We start from the raw sequence: 24948 nt of genomic DNA, 5'->3' as shown, positions 1-24948 counted from the left end.
TAAACAGAAGAACCTCCTCATTCTCTTTATTCACACCTTCACAACCCCCGCCAGGGGCAAGGCCGAGAGCCAAGGAGCCACACACACTCCCCAGGTACCTATATACATACATGCAGAGAACACATGTTCCCTGCCTCACATACACGTGGACACACATGGACACAGACATACACATCTACACACATTCCTCAGGTGGGCTGCCAACTCTGAGATGAAGCCAGAGGTCCAGGCACCTTTCAGCTGGCAAGTTGGGAACACAGAGTCTCATAGAAATGAGCTCCAAACAGAATTTCCAGCTGAGAACCCCACTCCGTGGGGATCTACTGTCCTGCCTGGGTTCCACCTGTCTGTCCATCCACACCAGCAAGACAGAGTTATAGGTGGCATCAGCTGAAGCTTTCCAAGATCCTCTACAGGTTTGGGACTCCTAGAAGAAGGAGGAAAATCAAGGGAGATAGTAGGACTGGATCTTGTCCCAGATTCCCTGAGAATGAGGGAGGAGACCCAGCTCTGAGCCCAACACTCCAAAAATGAATAGGGGAGCCCACCTCTGTGTAAGCCCCAATACCCTGAAGATGAGGGAGTGGACCTAGCTCTGGGCCCAGGCACGTCAAGAATAAGGCAGGGGATCCAGCTCTGATCCAGACATCCCAAGAATAAGGATGGATATCCAGCTCTGAGCCTAATACCCTGAAAATGAGGAGGGAATCCATCTAGGAGCCCCAGTATCCTGCAAGAGACAGAAGAGACCCAACTCTGAGCCCGGGACTCAAGAACGAAAGGCCCATCCCTGAGTCCAGAAGTTACAAGAATGAGGAGACCCAACTCTGATTCCCAAAACCCTTATGACTACGGCACCTGGCTCTTAATCCAGACACTCAAAATGAGGGCACACATCTCCAAGTCCAAACCTCCCAGAGGTCATACTCACCTGGAAGCTTGTCCACCGGAATCATCGGGGCCAAGAACCCAGACTTTTGGGGTCCATCCTTCTCACATGGTCTCAACCTCAGCCTGGAGCACAAAAAGGAAGCTGTCTCCCTGACAATGTGGGGCATCTCAGTCTCTTCCAAAAAGGTTTGTTAGTAAAGGGTCAAGAGAGGAAAGGGTGAGAATCATGAAGTTGGGGGTGGGAGAAGAAGGAGGAATGGTTCCAGAATCAGACACGTTCAGTGCAAAGTCATGAGGGGTGGCAACGAGTGTGGTCTATGGGTATCAGAGCCCCTGTGTGGGATCAGAGGATGAGAGGCCAATGGCAGTCACTTACCAGAGCCCCAGTGCCAGGGCCCCAGCCACCAGTCCCAAGAAAGAGAATATTCCCAAAGATGCCAGCATAGCCACCTGCTCCAGGGCGTCTCTGTGGTCTGAGGGGGAGGGTCACGTGCCAGCTGTGAGAGCAAGCCTGCCTGACCAAACTCGGTGCCCTCTTCTCTCTGGGGCTTTCCCATCCTCTACCACCTTTGCCCATCTGCCCAAGCTCACCAAGTGGCCGCGGGTCTGGTAGGAGGGACGGTCTTGGGGGAGCAGGGCTAACCGCCTGAGGTTCTTCCTCTGGCTGCGCGTGTTGCTGGCCCCCAGCTGGTATCTCCTTCGGTAGGGGTCCTGGAGGGAGACGAGACCTGAGGAGAACTATCCACGCGGGGTCGGGGCGGAGGCCAGGGCCCGCCAGGCGAGGCCAGGGCCAGGGTTGGACACAGGGGCGCCTCGGAGGCGGAGCATGAAAGGGTAGAGCCAGCTTCTGGGGATGTAAGCAGGGGTGGAGGCTGAAGGGCGGAGGCTGAGGGGCGGGGTTTAATCTGGGGCAGGGTTTAAGCTAGGGCGGGGCTGCAGGCAGCTACAGGTGAAGCCTGGGGCCGCAATTGCCACGCCGCCCGTAGCGCCTGCAGTTCCGCCAATAGATGCTGGGCAGCGGGGCCTCTGCCCTTTCCCTAGGCTCTGTCTCTCACCGGTGCTCGGAGTACCCCAGGCCTCGGGGCTCCAGGCGCTCCAGGTGCCTGCGTCCAGAAAGTCCCGGGCACTGACCCGCACGGCATGGGGCAGCCCAGCCACAGCGTCCGTGATCACCTCCTCCAATCCAGCCGGTTCCACCTGTCAGTGCAGATGGTTCGTCGGCACCAACCACCTGCTTATATCCAGGTTATAAGCACTCAGCCTATCTGCCCCCCAGAGCCAGTCTGCAAAGAGCACCCCTTCCTCCCAGTCCTGTCCCTGTCCGCCTGATGCAGCCGTCTGGGCCTCACGTAGGGTGGCTGGTGGTGTCAGGTCTACACCTAGTGTTCAGAAGACAAAAGTGCACAGTGGTTTTGTAGACAGGCTGTGACTTCAGACTGCCTGGGTTCAAATCTTTGCTGTACCACTTACTGAGTGACCTTGGACCTCTCTCTGTGCCTCAGTTTGTTCATTTGTAAAATAGAGGTGAATACACCTAAATGAGATAATACATGTAAAATGTGTGGCACAGTGCCTGGCGGACAGATGGTGTTCCATAAATATTGGTTATTGTCTGAGGCAGCGGCTCCGCAGGCCTGATGCTGGCCAATCTTTGCCATCTCCAGATGTGGGACTTCACCTCTATCCACATCTGAGTATATGAGTGTTTGTATGCGGCTGTGCCTCTGGCTGAAAGGCACTCCTTTTCCTAGAAAAGTTATTTTTAAAAAATCACTGCTGTCTTCCCACAGATGGGCTGAGATCAGCTACAGCCCTGCAGGGCAGAGGCTCGGTCCCTCAGGCTCTGCTACAACCCCAGCACCCAGCACAAGGCCTGGCCCATGGAGAGTACGCTGTAGGGGAAGGCCACGGGGCGTCAGTTACCTGCCAGATCTGGTCACGCAGAACACCCAGGAACATGAAACTAGAGACAGGACCCACAGCCCCAGATTGGGACGCACTCCAAGGGCCTCACCGTGGACCAGGCTGGATGCTGTGCTGGACGGTACTGCAGCCGGAACTTGAGCAGGAAGTGGGGCTGGCGGGGCCAGGAGGCAGGGTACGTCCAGCTGGCACGCAGGCGGCGAGGATAGCCAGGTACCGACTCTACCCGCAGCCCCTGGGGTGGGTCAGGGCGCACTGGGGGCAGTGGAGACACAAATTCAGGGCACAAGACAGGTACTCATCCCTTCCCCACCACCTCCCAAGGGAAGATGGGTGTGTGCCTAAAGGTCCCTGAGGGGAGGCACTTCCAAGGAGGTTGGGGAAATCTTAAGCTTGATCATCCATTAGGCACAGGACCTATCTGTCATCCCTATTATAAAGTAAGCTAAGATCTGAGGACGGATTTTTGAAATGTTTGTTGAGTGAGTTAAAGAGTGATTCTGGGACTTCCCTGGTGGCTCAGTGGTTAAGAATCCGCGTGCCAGTGCAGGGGACACGGGTTCGAGCCCTGGTCTGGGAAGATCCCACATGCCACGGAGCAACTAAGCCCGTGTGCCACAACTACTGAGACTGCACTCTAGAGCCCACGAGCCATAACTACTGAGCCCGCGTGCCACAACTACTGAAGCCCGCGCGCCTAGAGCCCATGCTCCACTACAAGAGAAGCCACCGCAATGAGAAGCCCACGCACCACGATGGAAGAGTAGCCCCCGCTCGCCACAAATAGAGAAAGCCCGCATGCAGCAACGAAGACCCAATGCAGCCAAAAATCAATAAATAAAATAAATTTTTTTAAAAAAGAGTGACTCTGCTTTCCATCCAAGGAAGATGAGTTGGCCCAAATTCCAGCCAGCACTTTGGTGACCCCCTTCCACACACAGATCAAGAGGAAGGAGAGGCCAGCAAGGGCTTCCACTGGGCAGGGAGGACATGAGATAGAAGTGCCTTCAGCACAAGGCCTAGAAGCAGAGAGGCAGCACTGGGGCTAGGCAGCCAGGAAGGACTAGTAGGGAAGGGGGTAGTGGCAGCAGTCTCTAGAAGCTGATGTAAGCCTGCCTCCTAGGCTCTGATCTCCCTGGGTTCTTAGTCTCCATGGGGGCCATCTGTGTGCCGAAATGGGTCTATGTTGGGAGGGAGCTATGTGGGAGCTCAGGGGAGGAGAGTTCTGAATTTGGGGGGTACCTGTACTCTGGGGTCCGTTTGGGGTCTCTGTGGTAGGGATTTAGGGAGAGCTCTAGGAGTGGGTACTCACAGATGCTCTGCAAGCTCACATCCAGCAGGCGTGTGCTGGCCCCCAGGGGGTTCACTTCAGTCACATTGATCCGGTACTGGCTCCAGAACTCTGCCCCATGGACCACACAGCGGGCAGCCCCTGGGGGGTCCTGTGGGCATGGCCAGGGCCCTGTGGATGGACTCATCCTAGGAGAGAGGATGTGGTCTTGAGCTTTGGAAATGCTCACTGTGGTACCCAGCTAGAGCCCCCAGCTTCCCCCTCATGTCCTACCTTTGGCCATCGGCTCCTGGTACCGTCTTCTTCCTGGCAGGGAGGAGGCCATCCGAGGTCAGGAAGGAAAGGAGGGTCCTCCTTCTCTCTCAGGCCTTCCTTAGGACCTCCTTACCTACCTCCCATACCCACGTTTTGCTAAACACCCAAATATATAGGTATACACACCGATCATGCACACACCTGTAGGAGGTGAGGTAGCGGGTGGGTAAACCGCTAACCTGGCTGGGACTCCAAGTGCAGGAGAAGTTCTCATAGTCAGCTGCTTGGCAGGAGACAACAGGGCGGACTGGGGGGTCTAGAGGCAGAGGGTGCAGCTGGAGACCGAGAAGTTCCCAGCCCCTACCCATCCCAGAGGGCTTACTCAGGGCCTGGATTCCCTCAGGAGCCCCATGTCTCATCACTGCTACCGCCAACACTCCCTCCCCAACTCACAGCCCAGCTGCAGGGTCACCATGCCCCCAAGTGCACCATCCAGGGTCCGGCAGATATAGGTGCCCTCGTCAGTGCTTTCTGCCCGGGCCAGGACCAGTTCGTGCCCTAGATCAGAGTCAGGTCCCTGGAGCAGCCTTGTCTCCCCGTCCCGAAACCAGGACACCGGGGCCCTGGGGGTGAGATGAGATGATGACAGATAGAGGGAAGATTTAAACTATGAGTCCAGCTCTCCATTGGCTTCTCAGTGCTTGCAGTAAAGCTCAAACTCCTTTTGCTGGCTTACAAAGCCCCTGGTGATCTAGCCCTTGCCTTCCTTTCCTTCTTCATCACCTTCCTGTCTCCCCCTCCCCCACTGCACTCCAGTCAGGTTGTGCCTCTTTTGGTTCAAGAGTGCAGAGCTCACTCCCACCTCAGGGCTTTGCACTAGCTGTTCTCTCTGTCAGGAATGCTTGCTTATACCCCAACCTTCAGAAATCAGCTTCAATGTCACCTCCTCCGAGAGGCCTTCCCTTATTACCAATAAAAAGTGGTCACTCAGTTACCCTCTTCTACCTCACTCTCTTTTGATTTTCTGCCCTGCAGGTATTACTACCTGGCATCTTGCCTGGCTTGTGCACTGCTGCATCTCAGGGCCTAGAATAGACCAGGCACTTAGCAGGTGCTCAATACATGTTGGTTGAATGTTCTGTTGAATAAGGATGGTTTGAGGGTTAAGACAGACAAAGAGGTGAGGATTACAGATACAGGGGCAAGGATGGGAGGGGTGTGAGGACTGGGCAAGGTCAAGAAATGGGTCGTGAAAGGGTCCTGTCAGCCCAGCAGGCTGGTGGAGCACTTACCCAGCAGTCACTCCAGGGCAACACAGCGTCATGGCCCTGCCAGGCTGCCCATACTGGACCCCTGTTGAAGGCACTTCTGAGCAGAGGCTCTTCCTTTCCCTCTCTCCCACCCCACCCCACACTTTGTGACAGTGACAGGATAAGGGGTGGACTTTTAAGACCTGAGTGGGGTCATGGGGTCAAAACATCATGTTATAATCTGGAGACAGAGGTCAGAGAGCAGGGTAGAGAGATGTTGCCAGACTGGATTTCAGGGGTTGGGAGGATGACAGGTTAGGCATGAGAGGGGCCACGGTGATGGTGGCAAGTCACAGGTCAGAGTTGGGTCATAGAGCAGAGTTTTTCTCACCTGGGGGGCCCCAGGCCTGGGGGCAGGTACAGGAGGCAGACACCAGGGCTGTAGCCACGGCCACCAGGACGCTGCTCAGCCCTGAGTAGCTGCTGCTCATCTGTGGGGAGAGAGGCAAGGTCAGCGATCCCCCATTCCCAAGATGGGAGGCTAAAGTCTGCCTCCCCCTCTTCCAGACTGAGGCTTTCTAGGAGGAAACCAGGTGCCCAGTGGGATAAGGACATCAGACATCACTGGGGGCTCTGATGTAAGGTCCCCTTTCCACCATACGCCCAGCGCTGTGTGTGAGTACACACACACGCACGCACACACACCCTCACACCCCCCCTTCTCAGTCGTGGGCTTAGGGCCCAGAACAAAAGCTGGAGGCGACAGACTGTGCTAGCACCGCCCCCTGCACCACCCTTGGCACCCACCCCTGGCACCAAGTGTTGGCACCGGCTCAGTCACTCCCATTAACTCCTCCAATCCAGCTGTTGGGAATTCCGTGTCCATCCCACCTGGCCCAGGGATAGTCGTTGCCTCTGACCGACCTGAGGCAGCCCTCATCACCCTGGGGTGGGACTGTCATGGTGGGTCTGAGCCCACCCTGTACCCCTGCCATGAGGCCTAGCCCTGCTCTGGCTGCCAAGCCTCTTCTCGCCTGGGCCTGGCTCCTTGCTCTGCGCCGCTCATCTGGGCCTGACTCTGGAATCTTGCTGGTCTTGAGCCTGTGAGGCCGGATGGGGCTAGGGTGCAGGCTGAGGCTGCGGAGTTAAGCAGATCCAGATGCCCTGACTGCTGCCAGAGGCTGGGGGTGGGCGAGGAGCCAGAAGATGGAGACAGGGTGGCGGGACAGGAGAGGAGGCTGAGAGAAGCTGGGAGGCTGCAGGAACAGGAGGCTGGGGTGGAGGCCACAGGACAAAGAGATGCTCAGAGATCAGGACTGGGAGGCAGTGAGAGCTCAACGAGGTGAGGGCTGGGCTGGGGCAGCAGGATCTCAGAGAGGCCAAAAAGGTAACCAACCATGTGTGTACAGGGGATGGAGGTGCTAGGAGAGAGGGAATCCTGGATGGGAGAAAGCAGGATGAGGAACGCAGTGGGGAAGAGGGAAGGGGGGTGGGAGAAGGCGCAGATGGGCAAAGGGCCCTGGGCGAGGGCTCCAGAAGAGGGAGAGCCCAAATCCCTCCCAGGTAGAGCTGAGCAGTGACCTCCGCGTGTCTGTGTGTCTGTCTGAGTGTGTCTAGTGGCTCACCCCGGCCTCCCGGCCGCATTTACCCTGCTCAGCCCTGCCCTACCTCTATGATTCCAGTGGTTGACTGTCCATGGCCTCCAGGACTTCCTCCCACCAGCTACAGCACCCGTCTCAGCTCTACTCAGTTCTGGGACCCCAGAATCGTCCCCTCCTTCCCCTTCCCTGCCCCCGCCCCTCTGGGCCATGGAGCTCAGCCGCCCCTAGCCAGGCCCCCTCCTCTCTCCTTTCTCCTCCCTCCTACTCTCCCACCCCCTCCCACCCAAGGCCCTGGGAAGGGAAGAGGCCTCCCCCGAGTCTGGAAAGGAAGCCACAGGCAGAGCCAGGCACAGCCAGGCACAGCAAGAGGGAAAGGAGAGCTGCTGTGTCCCTGTCAGCAAGAGGTTCCTGTGTTTTCACACAGCAGAACACAGGCACATTCACGCGTGGACTCCCCAGGCACAGTCAACAAAGATACGCCCTTGAACACACGTGGACACAGTCAAATCAAAAAGCAGACACATACTCGTGCTCCCACTCTTTTCACTCCCCAGCAAATATTTCCTTAGGGCACAGCTGTCTGTATTTTAAGGGGAAGAGGGCCCCATGTTGGGGGATATAAAGAAAAGCCAAAGAGTCCAGTTTCCCCCTCCCCTGGACGTTCCAGCCATTTCTCACCTCCCCCGCTACTCTTCAGGCCCCAGCACCAGGAAATGCCTTTGGTCCCTTGGTGCCAGATACACAAGACCCACACTTACCCTCAGACACACACTCTCAGACACAGCCACTCACAGTTACACCAATACACTCAGACATCCTCACCCAGGCTCAGACACTTAAACATTTACACATACCCAGACACACACACAGACACACATCTCCCTCTTCCTTGCACAGCCAAACACACACACTTAGCACTCCGCCCTGGGATGGGGGGGTCACAGCACTCTCTGAAAGCAACTCCTCATCATAGTGTAAGCCCCCTCTTCCAGGGAGCTCTTAGCACGGCAGATCCCCCATCTCATCACCATTTCAGGCCCCCAGGTAGCCAAAGAGACAAAGGTGAACAGGGGAGTCAGGCACAGGGGCACAGAGAGAGAAACAGAGATGCAGAGAACATGAGAGGCAGGACTAAAAAGCAGATACACAGAGATACCTGGGGAGACGAAAGTGTGAAGACACACAGAGCACTAGCTCTAGGAAGACAGTAGTAGAGAGAGAAAAAGAAATATAAGGAAACTGAGTCAGACAGGGAGACAGAAAATAAGGAGCACTGGACCAGTGACAAGGATTCTCAAGCACTAAAAGAAGGAGGGAGAGCCAAGTGTGCTGGGGATGGTCTGCTTACCCTGGCCACTAAGTAGAAAGGTCAGTCCCATTGGCTACTGAAGTGGGTCCCCAAAATGCAAACCCAGCTCCACTTCTCCTCAGTCTAACAGGATACAGAACACACGCCGAGTGCAAGTCTCATTCCTCCTCTGCCATGCTGAAGTCACACACTGGCACACGCAAACCCAGCCATCCACTCTCACGCTGTCAGACACAGTCTCAAACTCCGCAGAGACCTTCCCAAAACACATTCCCTGATGTGGTCACAGGCCCTCTCACACACACACAAACGCACGACCCGGTCTCTGCCCGCAAACTGCACACTGACACACACACATAATCCCACACAGGCACAGCCACATGCAGACTCAGCCTCAGCACAGCGACACCCGCAGTCACACTAGCTGAGTTTCACCAAGCGACACTTGCGAAGTTTCGCACACTGAGAGCGTCACACACAGCCTTGCAGTCTCTCTCTCTCTCTCTCTCTCTCACACACACACACACACACACACGCACGCACGCACTGACATTCCGTCAGTCACTCCGGGCCCTTCAAATCCCACACCCCCAGGCCCCGCCCTCTCCTGGCAAGGCTCCCTCGAGCTCACCCGCGGCCCCATCACGCCTCACCTTCTGCGGCCGCCGCCGCCAACGCCCTCAGTCCTCACTCTCTGCCCCGGCCTCTACTCCCTGCCTCCCTGGGGCACGCCGTGGGGCGGCTCCACCCAGGCACCAATGGAAGGAGAGGGGTGAAATAGGGGGGGCTCGACCCATTGGAGCCTCCAACTGCCAATCATCCCCACACCCACCTCTGCCGGACACTTCCTGTCCCGTCCGGGACTGAGGAGGCTGCCGGGGACCGAGTTTAGAGCCGGGTTCCTGGGTTCTGGCCTGAAAGCCTCTCCTCCTGGGACAGCAGGACCAGAGCTCTCAGGCCCCGCCCCGTCCACCCCCCAGCTGTCCTCAAACAAAGCCTCAAGTTCAGTGGCTTAGGAGCTACTGGGCAGGTGACCAGAGAAGCTGAAGGTGCCCCTGACTCCAGATAAGGAGGTGGACTGGTTGTAAGGCAGTGGGTCTCAAACGTCGCTGGACACTGTGGTTTTAAAACTCTCAAGCCACACTCCAATTAAATCAGTACTGTTTAAAACTCCCCAGGTGATTCCAAAATGCAGGCAAATAAAAGGTGTAGGATCAGGGGTGTGTGTGTGTGTGTGTGTGTGCGTGCGTGCGTGTAACTATGTATGTCTCCCATCCAGGGTTCCACTCCCCAGCCAATGGGGGCTCAAGGGAAATGTGTACATTTGTCTGAGCTTCTTCCAAACCAGGGTAACACTCCAAGTTGACCCTTCCCCTCCAGGGTCTCTAGGAAGAAAGAATCCTGGACCGGAAGGCAGGCAGCCAAGGTTCTCCTGGGTCAGATCATCACTGTCCAGCCTTGTGTGATTTCCCCTCCCAGAGACTCAATTCCCTTGAGAAGAATGGAGACAAAAAGTGTTCTGGCCATTCCCGCATTACTCACAAGCTCCTGTCCTCACCTAAAAGTTTGGAGGACCCTAGGTGGCATCGTGTCTCCTGGGTTGTATGACTTGTTATTCCCACAGTTACAGTCTTGCCAGGGAAACAGCTCCAGAGGGGAGGGGGTAGACCCAGGGTCACTCCAAAAACCATCCCCTCCTACCATGGCCCTGAGGCTCCTAACTCTGGCACCCCTTCCCTGCCAGAGCTGTCTTCTGCCCTGTGCAATGATTGGGGCACAGGGGCAACAGAGGTGTACAGAGCCCGTGCATAGACGCTGCACGTGGGAGTCTGGAAAGGCCAAGGACACAAAGCCACGTACACGTTCCCTACCCGCCCCTTCAGCCTCTGTGGGCTGGAGCAGAGCCAAGCTGCAGCCACTCACAAAGCCAGGGTTCTGGCCAGGAGCCTAGGGTCTAGCCACTGACCAATGGGACAAGGATCCTGCTCACCCACTCCGACCAAACCTTCAGTCCCAAGCTTGGTGAGCTGACACCCTAGGGATGGTAGTAAAGGGGACTCTGGCCTTCCCAAAGCCTCAGCCAGAGACAAGAACAAAGGTTTCTAAAACCATTTTAAACTGGGATGCCTTTGTTACTCTAGGAGTAAAAGCCAGACATGACACTGAGTATTAATTTTGTTCAGAGATTTGGGGCAAAGAGGTGGGGAGGTTGTGCCCTTAAGTTTTTGCACATCTGTTGGCAAAGAAAAGTTGTGGCTGGAGCTACGCCTTCGGCCTTTAACCCCAGACCCCCAAGGATCAGAGTTCACACTCCTCTGGTGTTAGAATATGTGATTAAAGTTTGAGAAGCACAGTTTTATTGATCCCACATCTGCCCAAACCCTAGGCCCTAGTTCCCTCAGGCAGAAGGCCCTGTGGTCAGTGTGGTCAGGCGATGGCTGCTGTCTCCCTGTCCTTCTGCCCCAGGCGGTAATGAACCTCAGGAAGCGCCCTTAGTCTCTCTGCAGCCTGGAAGGGGGGAAGGAGATAATCAGAGAGGGTAAGGGCTGCCCAGAATGGTGAGTGCTAGGAGACGCTAGACACTGGGGGAGAGCATGCAGGGTGGGGAGGCTGGTGAGAAGGACCACTGGAATAGCCAGAGGATGAAGGAGTCAGCTCCTGAGTCCCTAGAAATACCCAGGTTGTGGGGATTCTCAGGGTCATGATTGTTGGGATCCCTTGAGGAAATAGGAGGGAAAAGGGGACCCAAGGACCCAGGGTGCTCCAAGTCCACACCTGCTCAGGGGTGAGGTCCCTCTGGGCCTGGGCAAGCATTTCATAGCCAACCATGAATTTCCGGACTGTGGCAGAGCGCAGGAGTGGAGGATAATAATGAGCATGTAGCTGCCAGTGGTCCCAGTTGGCTCCAGCCTCTGATCCGATAGGAGCCCCTGGTGGGAAGAAGGCAGAGATAGTTGGGAAGGGTTCTTTCTTAGTTCTTCAGCCTAGCTCTTACCCCCAGACCATAGCAGGTACCTGAAAACTACATCTTCCAGCATTCCCTGCCAGAGAGGAGACAAGGCATTGGAAAGCCCACTGGGAGACATAGTTTCACCACATTCACTTCTCCACTCTCAGTCCCAGCATCCCTGCCCTGAACACTTCCCCAGCAAGTGTTCCAAGGCCTGCTGGGAGTTGCAGTCCACTAAGCTGGGATCCAGGAGCCCAGAAATGGTGTTGGGGTTAGATATGGGTACTCAAAAAGCCTCACCGTGCCAGCCCATGGAGTAGGGAAAGGATGTCTCAAATAGGTTGTCATACTTGGTCAAGAGCTTCTTCATGATGGAGGCTAGATCTGGAATCAGAGCCTGACTCTCAGTCTGGGGCCCAGATGCTGGCCCCACCAGAACCATCCCCATCCAAAGCCTGGCCCCAGGGTCCCACCTGGGAGACTCACCATCACGCTCAGCCGGGGTCAGCTCAGGCAGCCGCCGCACATGCCGACGGGGCAGCAGTAGTGTCTGGAAGGGCCATACTGCCCAGAAGGGAACCAGCACTAACCAGTGCTCACTGGTTAGGACCAGACGGTCCTAGGCCGACCAAATGGAGATGAGGTCATCAAGGTGGGTGTGAGGGGGGGTCAGCAAATAGGCAAGGGAAGGAGAAGAGAAGACGTACCCAGAAACCGATGGTTTCTCACCACTCCACCACTACCACCCTAGTCTAAGCCATCATCACCTTTCCTTTAGCTTACTGCTATGTCCTCGTAGCAAGTCTCTCTGCTACTTCCCTTCTACCCTCCTCCTTCACACACCTCTCCTTTTTGGGGTGAGGTTACGGGCTTCCTGGGGACACAAGATCCAGCTTTCTCCCACCTTCCTGAGCAGCTCTTGGCGGCCGTACTCCATTAGCAGGGGCTCTCCGTGCTGACTCTGATAGGCCCGCTGAGATCGCTCCTCACGCTGGGCAACATCTGGCAGGAAACTGCTGGCCCACACCTGTCAAGGGGGAGGAGAAGAGCAGACAGTATCCCTCACCTCCAAGCCTCCACATCACTAGCATACTTCCTCTGTTTTCCCTTACTCCAGTTCCCCACCCCACACTGTCTTGGACTCAGTCCAGATATCCACTGAAGCCCCTGACACACATACCTGGCAGTGGGGATGGGGGTTGGAACAGCCCATCATGGCTCCTTTGTTTTCAAAGATCTATGAAGTAGGGGTAGGGAGCTTTATAGCCAAAAGGACAGCAAGTCAACCCCTCTGAAACACAACCTGTGGAAATAAAAATGCCACTTCCCAAAACCAAACTGCACCACCCCCTCCCTGCCCATCTAGGGGAGGGGGCGACCTCACAGACCTGCACCCAAGGGTACTGGGCACCCAGCTCCTCTGTGACTGAGGCCCATGCATCAACGACAGCTCGGATCTCAGGGACTGACATGAGTGGCAGTGTCACATCCGACCAGGGGTGGAAGCACATAACCTTACTAGGTGGTAAAGGAGGGAGAGATGACAGAGATACAGGGCTCGTTGAGCTGGGGGCAGGGCCCAACCCCAGTGCTCAGTCCAGGCCTCGGGTTGAAGGGTGTAAGAGTGGAAATTCATAGTTACCAAACTCCTCGAGCAGCCTCTGCTTGGAAAAGGGGGTGATCACTGGGTCCTAAGATAAAGGGATATCACTCTCTGCAACAGAAGTCCCCCAACAAGGTCCAGCCTCTTTTCTCCCCAATAGCAGCTAGATCCAACTTACCTGGACTAGGGGCATCAGGCTGCAGAGCTGGGAAGTCATTGTCAAACAGGAAGGTGCCTTCATAGTGGGGATTCACCTACAGACAAGGATGGGCTAGAAGCATTTGCTGGCCCATAACACCAGTCATCTGATGGGCTTCAAGGCTACAAGGCGGGAAGAAGGCCACTCTGAGGTCAAAAAGACTTGGTGGGATATGACTCAGAGGTCCACTCCCCTGTGGGGCGAAGGGCTAGGGTCCACTTCCCTGTAGGGTGAAGGGAAGCTCTAAGGGCAGTGGATGGGGAACTACTCCCCCCGGGCCCAGCCTGCAGATGTAGGATCTAAAGACTTACCTCTCCATTGGCCCGTGTGGCCCCCGGACACAGAGGGTTGTGGGGGTCATGGCGGGGTACTGTCGTCAGAAGCGGGGGTTCTACCTGCCCCTGCCAGGGCCGCTTCATGCGGTGCGCTGACACCAGCACCCACTCATCTTGTAGCGGGTTGTAGCGGATATGCTGATGCTCTGGAGGCAAACTGTCAAGATCAGTCACAAAGCCCTATGCCCCTTTCTCCCCTGGGTCTTACCCACCAGCAGGCCCAAGCTCGGATGCACCCTGTTGTCCCCCCCCTACTCAGGAGCTAAAGGCCAGAGCTTGGGCGTTCCCAGCGCCAATCAGCCTGCAGCCCCAACACCGGCGTGTCCCTTCGCCGCGCGTGCCTGGACGGGTGGGCGCGCCGACCTGCGGTCAGGGACGACAACTTCCTAAGGAAGGGGAGGGCTCAGCTTTGCTTCCCAGCGAGTCCCGGCCGCCCTGCGGTTACCGCTCGCCCGGAAGGTTGTGGCCATGGCGTCCGCCTCCGACGCCTGCCGGCGCTGCTCAGGACACGCTCCCCTGCGCGCCAGGAGGCCACCGGGTGGAGATACCTTCGGTAACTTCTACCTGCTCACCTCGCCCCCACCGCCTAGTCGGCCCGGCTCCGCCCCGCCCTCGCTGATTGGACAGCCGCAAGCACGTGACTGTCTGAGGGCCGGCCCGGCCACCTAGGGGCGGAGTTCAGGACTGCCTACAGCTACAGGGGTCGACTTTGATGATCCCACTCTAGGGCCAAAGCCACTAACTACCCTGGAAGAACCTCTGTGAAAGCTGCTTACCACAGATCCCTCGGCTCCAGGATGCTTACAAGAGTTATTTGCTTTCTTAAAGTCATTCATTTGGTCATTCAGCAAATATTTACTATCTACCACCACGTGCCAGGCCCCTAGGCTCCACATGGCGCAAAGGGATGTCCCTGTGTGCACGAGTCAGGCATAGACTCAGCCCTCCCAGAGCTTACATTCTAGGGTAAGTCAGGGTATAACTCTGGATCCACAGTCACCTCACTCACCTGCTTGGTGGCTCTGGCAGAGGAAAGGCAAGGAGGTGGGAGGGGCTGTGGGGCTTGATTTGCTTCAGCTAAACCTTGGCTTCAGGTACTATCTGGAGGAGTGGGTACCTCACCGTAACCATGCCCTAGCCCCACCAGGCAGCAGAAACGGGTTTGGGAAAAAAGGGCTAAGTAATCATATTCTCTCTCTCTCTCATATACACACACACACAAAGCACAAGAAGTGGTCAGGGTAAGAGGGCTATAAGAAATCTGAAAATGTGGGGAGGACAGGACTATCAGTAGCTCCAACCACCATCTGGGTGGGGTCAGAGGTGTTTCCTTTGCACACCCCTGTCCCTTCTCCAACTTTTCCTTGGAACAAACCAGTTGGCTAACACTAGGATAAACTTCAAATTAATTCCTCCCCTGACACTTTATAGAGCCATCTAAATATTGTCTGAACCTCCTCCCCATTTCACAGTGGAGAACCGAGGCCTCAAGATCACCCAGAGGATAAGTGGCAAGCTGAGCTTTCAACCCAAGTTTCCAAGCTCTTCCTGATACTTTGAAATGCCTCTGAGACTTCAGTGAGTTTTTGTTTGTTTGTTTGTTTTTTGGCCATGCCGTGTGCAGGATCTCAGTTCCCCGACCAGGGATTGAACCTGTGTCATAGCAGTGAGAACCCAGAATCCTAACCACTAGGCCACCAGGAAACTCCCTCAGTGAGCCTTAAGATAGAAACCTAGTGAGCTAGGAGCTAGGAGCTAGGAGCTAGGGAAGTAGCAGTGAGGGCCCTTCCCCCAAACCAGGCCAGGACAAGCCAGGTGTTTTGCTGAGCTCAGATGTAAAAACTGGGTCATAGGTCATTTACCTTATCTCTGCCCAGGGGCCTCAGACTGGAATCTAAAGAGGCCACTAGGTAGAGGGCAGGGAGCAGGGAGCTAAGAAACCAGAGTTTTACATGTCCCACTGGCTGCACGTGTAATAGGGATGTAAGGGGGATAAAAGATACACTTTTTGTGGAAAGGGAATGTTGCCTTGCTATTTCAGTAAACAACAAATTTTGCTACAGCATCAGCGCTGCAGCTGCCCCCACAACTGTGGTGCGCCCTGAGGGGAATTCAAGATGGAGAAAAACAGGAAGCATTATCAGCTTTTTTTTTTTTTAACTATTTGCTTATTTACTTTTGTAAATGCTTTTTTTTCTTTTCTTTTTTCTTTTTTAGCCACGTTGTGCAGCGTGTGGGATCCTAATCCCCCGACCAGGCTTCCAACCTGCGCCCCCTGCATTGGGAGCGTGGAGTCTTAACCACTGGACCGCCAGGGAAGTCCCAGCATTATGTGCTTACTTCACTTAGTATGATAATCTCTAGGTCCATCCATATTGCCGCAAATGGCATTCTTTTTTTTTTTTTTTTTGCGGTACGCAGGCCTCTCACTGTTGTGGCCTCTCCCGTCGCAGAGCACAGGCTCAGGACGCGCAGGCTCAGCGGCCATGGCTTATGGGCCCAGCTGCTCCGCAGCATGTGGGATCTTCCCGGACCGGGGCACGAACCCGTGTCCCCTGCATCGGCAGGCGGACTCTCAACCACGGTGCCACCAGGGAAGCCCCTCATTCTTTTTTATGGCTGAGTAATATTCCATTGTATATATGTACCACATCTTCTTTATCCATTCATCTGTCGATGGACATTTAGCTTGCTTCCATGTCCTTGCAATTGTAAGTAGTGCTGCAATGAACATAGTGGTACATGTCTCTTTTTGAATTATGGTTTTCTCAGGGTATATGCCTAGTAGTGGGATTGCTGGGTCATGTGGTAGTTCTATTTTTAATTTTTTAAGGAGCCTCCATACTGTCCTCCATAGTGGCTGTATCAATTTACATTCCCACCAACAGTGCAGGAGGGTTCCCTTTTCTCCACACCATCTCTAGCATTTACTGTTTGTAGATTTTTTGATGATAGCCGGTGTGACTGGTGTGAGGTGATACCTCACTGTGGTTTTGATTTGCATTTCTCTAATAATTAGCCTTTCTCTCTTTTTTTTTTTTTTTTTTTTTGCGGTACCCGGGCCTCTCACTGTTGTGGCCTCTCCCGTTGCGGAGCACAGGCTCTGGACGTGCGGGCTCAGAGGCCATGGCTCACGGGCCCAGCCGCTCCGCGGCATGTGGGATCCTCCCGGACCGGGGCACGAACCCGTGTCGCCTGCATCGGCAGGCGGACTCTCAACCACTGCGCCACCAGGGAAGCCCGCCTTTCTCTTTTTTAAAACGGTGTGTCCTTATCTTTGACAAAGGAGACAAGAATATACAATGGAGAAAAGACACCTCTTCAATAAGTGGAGCTGGGAAAACTGGACAGCTACACGTAAAATAATGAAATTAGAACACTCCCTAACACCATACACAAAAATAAACTCAGAAAGGATTAAAGACCTAAATGTAAGGCCAGACGCTATAAAACTCTTAGAGGAAAATATAGGCAGAACACTCTTTGACATAAATCACAGCAAGATCTTTTTTGACCCACCTCCTAGAATAATGGAAATGAAATCAAAAATAAACAAGTGGGACCTAATGAAACTTAAAAGCTTTTGCACAGCAAAGGAAACCATAAACAAGACCAAAAGACAACCGTCAGAATGGGAGAAAGTAGTTGCAAACAAAGCAACTGACAAAGGATTAATCTCCAAAATATACAAGCAGCTCATGCAGCTAAATATCAAAAAAACAAACAACCCAATCCAAAAATGGGCAGAAGACCTAAATAGACATTTCTCCAAAGAAGACATATAGATTGCCAACAAACACATGAAAAGATTCTCTACATCACTAATCATTGGAGAAATGCAAATCAAAACCACAATGAGGTATCTCCTCACACCAGTCAGAACGGCCATCATCAAAAAATCTACAAACAATAAACACTGGAGAGGATGTGGAGAAAAGGGAACCCTCCTGCACTGCTGGTGGGAATGTAAATTGATACAGCCACTATGGAGAACAGTATGGAGGCTCCTTAAAAAACTAAAAATAGAACTACCATATGACCCAGCAATCCCACTACTGGGCATATACCCTGAGAAAACCATAATTCAAAAAGATACATGTACCACTATGTTCACTGCAGCACTATTTACAATTGCCAGGACATGGAAGCAACCTAAATGTCCATCGACAGATGAATGGATAAAGAAGATGTGGCACATATATATAATGGAATATTACTGAGCGATAAAAAGAAACAAAATTGAGTTATTTTTAGTGAGGTGGATGGACCTTGAGTCTGTCATACAGAGTGTAAGTCAGAAAGAGAAAAACAAATATCGTATGCTAACACATATATATGGAATCTAAAAAAAAAAAGGGTTCTGAAGAGGCTAGAGGCAGGACAAGAATAAAGACACAGTTGTAGAGAACAGACTTGAGGACACAGGGCAGGACGGGGAAGCTGAGATGAAGTGAGAGAGTAGCACTCACATATATACACTACCAAATGTAAAATGGATAGCTAGTGGGAAGCTGCTGCATAGCACAGGGAGATCAGCTCAATGTTTTGTGACGACCTAGAGGGGTGGGATAGGGAGGATGGGAGGGAGGTTCAAGAGGGAGGGGATATGGGGATATATGTATACTTATAGCTGATTCACTTTGTTGTACAACAGAAACTAACACAACATTGTAAAGCAATTATACTCTAATAAAGATATTTTTAAAAAAAGAAAAATACAAAACAGTACAAAATAAATAAATAAAACTAAACAAAAATTAAAGTGTGTGCTGGAGAAGATTTCTGAAAGACCAGGTAGGGGAGCTGCAGACCTAGACAGTCCCAGAGGACTCTGTCTGAAACAAGGGGGCAGAGACCAGATTTGCTAGTCCCTGCTACGCAGGGTTCTTAAAGAATGGTCAACTCAGGAGTGTCACAGAAGCCAGAGCCAATACGAAATCATGTTCCCTCAATCCTGCATTTTCCTCTAAATAATCCCCTTTTTTTTTTTTTTTTTTTTTTTAGCGTTAAGCGGGCCTCTCACTGCTGTGGCCTCTCCCGTTGCGGAGCACAGGCTCCGGACGCGCAGGCTCAGTGGCCATGGCTCGGGGGCCCAGCCGCTCTGCGGCATGTGGGATCTTCCCGGACCGGGGCATGAACCCGTGTCCCCTGCATCGGCAGGCGGACTCTCAACCACTGCGCCACCAGGGAAGCCCTAAATAATCCCTTTTTTATCATTCCCTTCTTGGTCAAATTTCTCAAAAATTAGTTCATCTTCCCAGCCTCTACTCTTACCCGCACAGTACACTATAACATGTTTTTTGCCCTGTAGTAGTCGGCGTAAATAATCTTAGCTGCTGTAACAAACAACCTCCAAACTCAGTGGCTTAGTACCATGGTCCATTGTGGGAGAGAGGGAGAGCTCTGTCCCATGCAGCATTTGGAATTCTCCACTACTTAATTGTATGTAACTATATTAGATAAGACAAGAAAGTGAGTGTCAAGAATTTCACAGATTTTACGAGCCAGACCTGGAAATGGCATATGTCATTTCTGCCTATACTTCATTGGACAGAACACAATCACATGGCCTCACCTAACTACAAAGTAGACTGGCTGCCCAAGAGCAAAAGGAATGGATTTGTGAATGTATAGCATAATCTCTGCTACATGCCCATACTGAGAAACCCAATGACCATTTCCAGTCATTTCATAGGGCCACTCAATTATATTTGACTGTGTTGACCATTCCATTACTCTCACATGTGAGGCTACACTCTTCCAGTTCTCTTCTGCTTTATGTTTTATTGATATAACTAACACATATGACACCACATGCCAGACACTAATTGCTTTGTAAATATTAACTCATTTAGTCTTCATCACAATAAAGGTATGTACTTTTATTCATCCCATTTTACAGATGAGAAAACTGAGTCACAAAGAGTTTAAGTAACTTGCCCAAGATCACACAACCAGTAGGTGGCGGGAGCCAGGCTTTTAACACAGTAAATCCTGTCCAGAGTGTCTTTCTTATCACTGCACTATGCTGCCTCTTTTCTCTTCTGTTTCTTTTCTGCTTCTCTTCCTTTTTCACTCCCCGCCCCCAATCCCCGCCGCCGCCGATAACCTTCAGTTGGCTTACAAGGCCCTCCTCTCATATTTTGTACTTCAGAATAAAGAATGAATTGTTGGCCCCCGGAAGACCCCATGCTGTCTCTCCTTGGTGCCTTTGCTCTTGGAGTAGGTCTCACTGGCTCACTGGAATGCCCTTCCCATCGCTCTTAAAGACACTGCTCAGGTGTCACCGCCTCCAAAAGCCGTCCGTAACGTTCCCAAGTAGAAGAGCCTCCTTCCCACCTCCTGTGCTAGCAAAGGCGGGCCTTAACCATCACAAGTCCGGAAGGCCCTGCTTCCGGGTTGCCTGCTTCACCAGTCAGTGAGCCCAGGCGGGCCAGTCCATTCTGGGTCTCACCGCCACCCCCGCAACCCCAAGTAGAACGGCGCTAGGCGAGACCGTGCCTAGATACCCCAACGCCTGCAGCTAGGAGAGCTTGGCCCCGCCCCCTTTCCTGACGCGCGCGGCACCGCCCCGCCCTTCGGCGCACCCGGCTCCCCGAGAGATAATGGTTCGACCCGAGAGGCGGTGCCCCGGTGCCCTGGCAGTTCCGATTGGCCAGGGCGAGCCGTACCACGGCGGTGGCGGGGGAACGGGTCGTAGACGGCGCGCCAAGAGACACGGAGGCAGTGAGGGTCACAGCCTTAGGCCCCCACCTCTCTCTGCGCTGCGCTGGGCCAGGCCGCCCTCTGGGATGCAGTGGGCCGTGGGCCGGCGGTGGGCGTGGGCCGCGCTGCTCCTGGCGGCCGCGGCTGTGCTGGCCCAGGTGGTCTGGCACTGGCTGGGCACTCAGAGCTTCGTCTTCCAGCATGAAGAGATCGCGCAGCTGGCTCGGCAGTACGCCGGTGAGGCGGCGGGTGGAGGGCAGGGGGCTGGGGAGGGCCGGGCGTAGCTGGAGGTTCCGGGGGCACCGTTCCCCAGTTCGTGATCGATGCTGGCCCTGACTTGGTTGTTCCTCTGCCCCCGCCAGGGCTGGACCACGAGCTGGCCTTCTCTCGGCTGATCGTGGAGCTGCGGCGCCTGCACCCAGGCCACGTGCTGCCCGACGAGGAGCTGCAGTGGGTGTTCGTGAACGCGGGAGGCTGGATGGGCGCCATGTGCCTTCTGCACGCCTCCCTGTCCGAGTACGTGCTGCTCTTCGGCACCGCCCTGGGCTCTAGCGGCCACTCGGGTCAGTGCTGGCGGCGGGCCGGACTGGGAGGCTGGGGCTGTACAAGGGCCCATGCCCTCCTTCCTGATGTTCGGCCAGGCCATCGAGTGGAGCGGATACCCTGATATTCAGTGTCCATTTGATTGTCTCTCAGGGCGCTATTGGGCTGAGATCTCGGATACCATCATCTCTGGCACCTTCCACCAGTGGAGAGAGGGCACTACCAAAAGCGAGGTCTTCTACCCAGGTGGGTAAGGTGGCTCTGTTAGAGAGGTGGGTCTCTTCATTCTTGGGTGCCTATAGTTGGAGGAAAGAGCCATGGCATGGAAAAGGGGTGCGTTGAAGGGCCCTCGTCCTAGTTCCTTTGCCCTCTAGTTAAGCCCCAGGTGGTTGGTTGAGGCAGGGTTCAGGGTCTCTGTTGCCTTCCTCTGTCAAATGGAAACAAAACATAACAGCTCCCTGTTAACCACGTCTGATTTTAATGATCCAGTATTCCAGCAGTTGTTGGGGAGATCAGAAATGCTCTCATGTCCCCAAAGACAAGGCAGACAGTTGTCTTCCCTCTTTCGTATAATGAAACATTTGGACTTATAAGTAAGTTTGAGGTTGAATATTACAAGCATATTACAAGTTACGACATTGTCACTGAACAGGTACATTTCTCAGAAAGCCTGGCAGGTCTTATATTCACCTCTCCCTATCTAACAGGCCCAAGTTTAGCTAAACTTCTGCTTGACATGAGTTAGGCTTGGGAATGCAGACCTCCATGACTCCCAAACAATGGTGCAGGGCCAGGTGAAGCTTCCCCCAAGAGAGGACATGAGCCAGGTGATGCCACACAGGAAAATTTAAGAGTGGCCACCTTAGCCTCGTACCCTTGCAGATGGGCAGCCAGGCCAGTGAGGTAAGGCTTTTCCTTTCCTGAAGCTCCCTCTCCATTCCCTACCCCTAGAGAGCCCACAGGCTAGGGAGGTGGTGGCAATGGGAGGGCAGGGCCAGGCTCTTCATGTGGGTGTTCCCTGTCCCCCCAGGGGAGACAGTGGTGCACGGGCCTGGTGAGGCAACGGCTGTGGAGTGGGGGCCAAACACATGGATGGTGGAGTACGGCCGGGGTGTCATCCCATCTACCCTGGCCTTCGCGCTGGCTGACACAATCTTCAGCACCCAGGACTTCCTCACCCTCTTCTATACTCTTCAAGCCTATGCCCGGGGCCTCCGGCTTGAACTCACCACCTACCTCTTTGGCCAGGACGCCTGACCAGCCAGGCCTGAAGGAGGACCTGTGGATGGACAGGAGCGGGCAGGCCTGCACACATCCACTTGCTGGAGCCCACGTGAAAAGACATGGACATACTCACAACATGCAGATACTGAGTTCCTGGTGTATGAGCAGGGACACACATGCATACAACCAAACATAGTCATGGGAACACATGGGACACACATTCAGATACTGAATCCTGTGTGTATGGCAGCATTACGCATTCACACCCATGCAGAGAGGGACCCCCACGTATACCAAAGGGGCCAGTCATGTTCAAGCACATATCCCACAAGCTCGACTCACTAACTCAGGCCTTTCCAGAGCTTCTCTGCCCCTAGTCAGGCTCTGGAGTTAGGGATGGGGGTGGCTATTACAAACTGCCTGGGTCTGACCCTTCAACCCAGCAGCCATTGGGGGGGATGAGGGAGAAGAGGAGCTGCCTGTGGAGGCTCCCTTCACCTGCAGCTGTGATGCCCTTCCCCTTCATCTCCTTGTCCTCACCATATGCCTTACCCCATTCTGTTCCCCTGCTATGCAAGTACCCTCATGGCCTGTCCCCACCCTCGCAACCAAGTTAGCTGGAGAACCAGAAGAATGTGGCAAATGCTGAGGTTATACCTCCCTCCAGGGTATAATGGGGAGGCTGGCCTCAGCTGAGGGCCCAGTGCTGGCGTGAGGACCTAGACAGGTGGGCCCAGGTCCAAGGGGTTGCCGCTGGCCTAGAGAAAGCCTTTTCTGCACGCACACACACAGACACTTACTACAGCTTCCAGACACTGCCTTTGCTGCATTCTCTGTCCATCTATCTGTGTCTGTCAATAAAGACCTGTTGAACAGTTTCATTTCTTTTCGTGTCTGAGCAGCAGGAGGACCTCTAACTCCTGGGGGCCTCAGGAAGGCCTCTCCCTTGTGTGATTCAGTTTATGACAGCAGCTTTTTACTGTATACTTTAGTGTTCCCAGGAATCACCTGGCAGGCTTGTTGACTCTACAGATTATTGTGCCCAATCCCCAGAGATCAGTTCTGGGTTGAGGCCTTGAGATCTGCATGTTTAATAAGATTCTCTCCACCAGGTTTGAATGCCACAATTTCAGGAATTCATGGCTGGGTGAGGTGGTGTGTGTCTTGCTCTTGGTCTCCTCTCTGCCAGTGCTGTTCTGGGCACAGTCCCGGGACTCCTGCCCTGGATGACCACGGGGTGGCAGTGTGCAGCCACTTTTGGGCTGAAAGGCATAGTCACTCTCCAACTCCTTTTTTCTAGGTTTCCAGGGTATCATGTCCACGTCCACCCAGAGCAGTTCTTTCTCTCCAGTCTGCCTTTTCCAGGACCCCCCACTTCTGTGGAGGCTCCCGGGGCTGGGGAGCAGGCACACTATCTGGTGGTGTCTAAGGTAGTGGGGGGCTGGGGCTAGGATGAGGCCAGAGAGGTGCCTGAAGTACACACTCCCAAGGGTCCTGCACTTGGCCTCACCCTCCTCCTGGCCCTGTTCTGAAGATGAGCAAGGCCCAGGCCTCTCACTTCTTAGGATTCTGTTATATTAAAAATGGAAGGAACATGATTATAAAAAAATGTACATTCTAAAAATTTGATATTCTAATGAGTAAAAATATAAAAGACTACATGTATAACCATCTGGAAGCAACATCAAAAGTCTAAATATGTGGCTCAGAATGAATGTGAGGCCCAGGCAAGGTGGCCATCCTGACACCTTACCACCACCACAGTGTTGGCCGTGACAGGTCCTGTCTGGGGCCTCTCCGTTTGATCACAGGTTGCAAAGCCAAGCCTCAGGATTTCTCCCACCCTGTAACCCAGCTTTGCCTCTAGGCTTAGAGCCCCCACCTGTTACACATGCCTCAGCTCCCTTTGTCATCCCTACCTTTCACATAGGACTAGGCTCCCAGGCCCCTCCCCATCTCTGTTGCTAAGTCCAGTGTTTATTTCTTCTCACTTTCATTTGACACAGTTACTCTTAAAAGACTCCTGTGGCTTACAGGACACTACTCTCTTCCTTCATTGCCTCCTTTGCTAGATCTGGCTCATTTCCTCAACCTCTCACTTCCCAGGTTTACACTGCTCTGAGGTGATCTCAACCATTTCATGACTTTAAATACCATCTAGGGAATTCCCTGGAGGTCCAATGGTTAGGACTGGATGCTTCCACTGCTGGGGCCCAGGTTCAATCCCTGGCCAGGGAACTAAGATCCCCACGGTGTGGCCATAAATAAATAGATAAATACCATCTATATGTCTATATACTAGTCTTACTGAGATACAATTGACATGTAAAATTTTATTAGTTTAAGGTATACAACATAATGATTTCATATATGTCTATATTGTGAAATGATTACCACAATAAGTTTAGTTAACATCCATCACCTCACATAGTTACAAAGCTTTTTCCTGTGATGAGCACTTTCAAGACCTGCTCTCTTAGCAACTTTCAGATATACGATATAGTATTGTTGACTATAGTCATTATGCTGTACGTTACATCCCCAGGACTTATTTATCTTAAAACTGGAAGTTTACCTTTTGACCACCTTCACCCATTTTCCCCCTGGCCCTGCCTCACCCCTGGCCTCTGGCAACCACCAATCTGTTCTCTGTTTCTGTGACTTGAGTCTTTTTGTTTGTTTGTTTTTATTTTTATTATTATTATTTTGTGTGTATGTGTGGTACACGGGCCTCTCACGGTTGTGGCCTCTCCCGTCGAGGAGCGCAGGCTCAGCGGCCATGGCTCACGGGCCCAGCCGCTCCGCGGCATATGGGATCCTCTCGGACCAGGGCACGAACCTGTGTCCCCTGCATCGGCAGGCGGACTCT

General features: G+C 53.5%; 3 protein-coding genes across 14 annotated transcripts; 1 reads left to right on the top strand and 2 right to left on the bottom strand.

Moving 5' to 3' along the window:
• Nucleotides 1-10: 10 nt before the first annotated feature.
• Nucleotides 11-9270, bottom strand: IL11RA (interleukin 11 receptor subunit alpha). 8 transcript variants are annotated; one of them, XM_030832759.2, is made up of 13 exons: nt 9174-9270; nt 6002-6101; nt 5653-5713; nt 4814-4983; nt 4562-4676; nt 4379-4411; nt 4127-4293; nt 2906-3069; nt 1947-2088; nt 1483-1602; nt 1268-1364; nt 932-1014; nt 11-427 (listed from the first exon to the last, which is right to left on the bottom strand). In XM_030832759.2, exons 2-13 carry the CDS (start codon nt 6099-6101, stop codon nt 411-413), a joined length of 1269 nt encoding a protein of 422 aa, XP_030688619.2. In that variant the 5' UTR covers nt 9174-9270; the 3' UTR covers nt 11-410. The 8 variants fall into 8 exon arrangements, with proteins under 8 accessions (XP_030688619.2, XP_060157044.1, XP_060157046.1 ...); XM_060301061.1 differs by having other exon boundaries at nt 9152-9201; XM_060301063.1 differs by lacking the exon at nt 9174-9270 and adding an exon at nt 8560-9038.
• Nucleotides 9271-10844: 1574 nt separating this feature from the next.
• Nucleotides 10845-14212, bottom strand: GALT (galactose-1-phosphate uridylyltransferase). Of its 4 annotated transcripts, none has more exons than XM_030832754.2 (11): nt 14053-14212; nt 13584-13753; nt 13252-13327; nt 13113-13161; nt 12859-12988; nt 12651-12707; nt 12375-12497; nt 11957-12089; nt 11771-11854; nt 11296-11450; nt 10845-11028 (listed from the first exon to the last, which is right to left on the bottom strand). In XM_030832754.2, the coding sequence occupies exons 1-11, from the start codon at nt 14075-14077 to the stop codon at nt 10948-10950; spliced, it is 1083 nt and encodes a 360-aa protein (XP_030688614.1). In that variant the 5' UTR covers nt 14078-14212; the 3' UTR covers nt 10845-10947. The 4 variants fall into 4 exon arrangements, with proteins under 4 accessions (XP_030688614.1, XP_060155994.1, XP_030688617.1 ...); XM_060300011.1 differs by having other exon boundaries at nt 14180-14211; XM_030832757.2 differs by having other exon boundaries at nt 13949-14196.
• Nucleotides 14213-20157: 5945 nt separating this feature from the next.
• SIGMAR1 (sigma non-opioid intracellular receptor 1) lies at nt 20158-22253 on the top strand. Of its 2 annotated transcripts, none has more exons than XR_009564359.2 (4): nt 20158-20549; nt 20675-20828; nt 21009-21101; nt 21886-22021. XR_009564359.2 is itself a non-coding variant. In XM_030832750.3 (4 exons), exons 1-4 carry the CDS (start codon nt 20213-20215, stop codon nt 22110-22112), a joined length of 858 nt encoding a protein of 285 aa, XP_030688610.2. In that variant the 5' UTR covers nt 20167-20212; the 3' UTR covers nt 22113-22253. The 2 variants fall into 2 exon arrangements, 1 of the variants encoding a protein (XP_030688610.2); XM_030832750.3 differs by having other exon boundaries at nt 20167-20549; nt 20675-20875; nt 21886-22253.
• The last annotated feature ends 2695 nt before the right edge of the window (nt 22254-24948 follow it).

The sequence above is a fragment of the Globicephala melas genome, chromosome 6 (genome assembly GCF_963455315.2).
Source record: "Globicephala melas chromosome 6, mGloMel1.2, whole genome shotgun sequence".
Taxonomy (NCBI): Eukaryota; Metazoa; Chordata; class Mammalia; order Artiodactyla; family Delphinidae; genus Globicephala; species Globicephala melas.
Note: the sequence above shows the minus strand (reverse complement) of the source record. Positions and strands in the feature narration are given on the sequence as shown.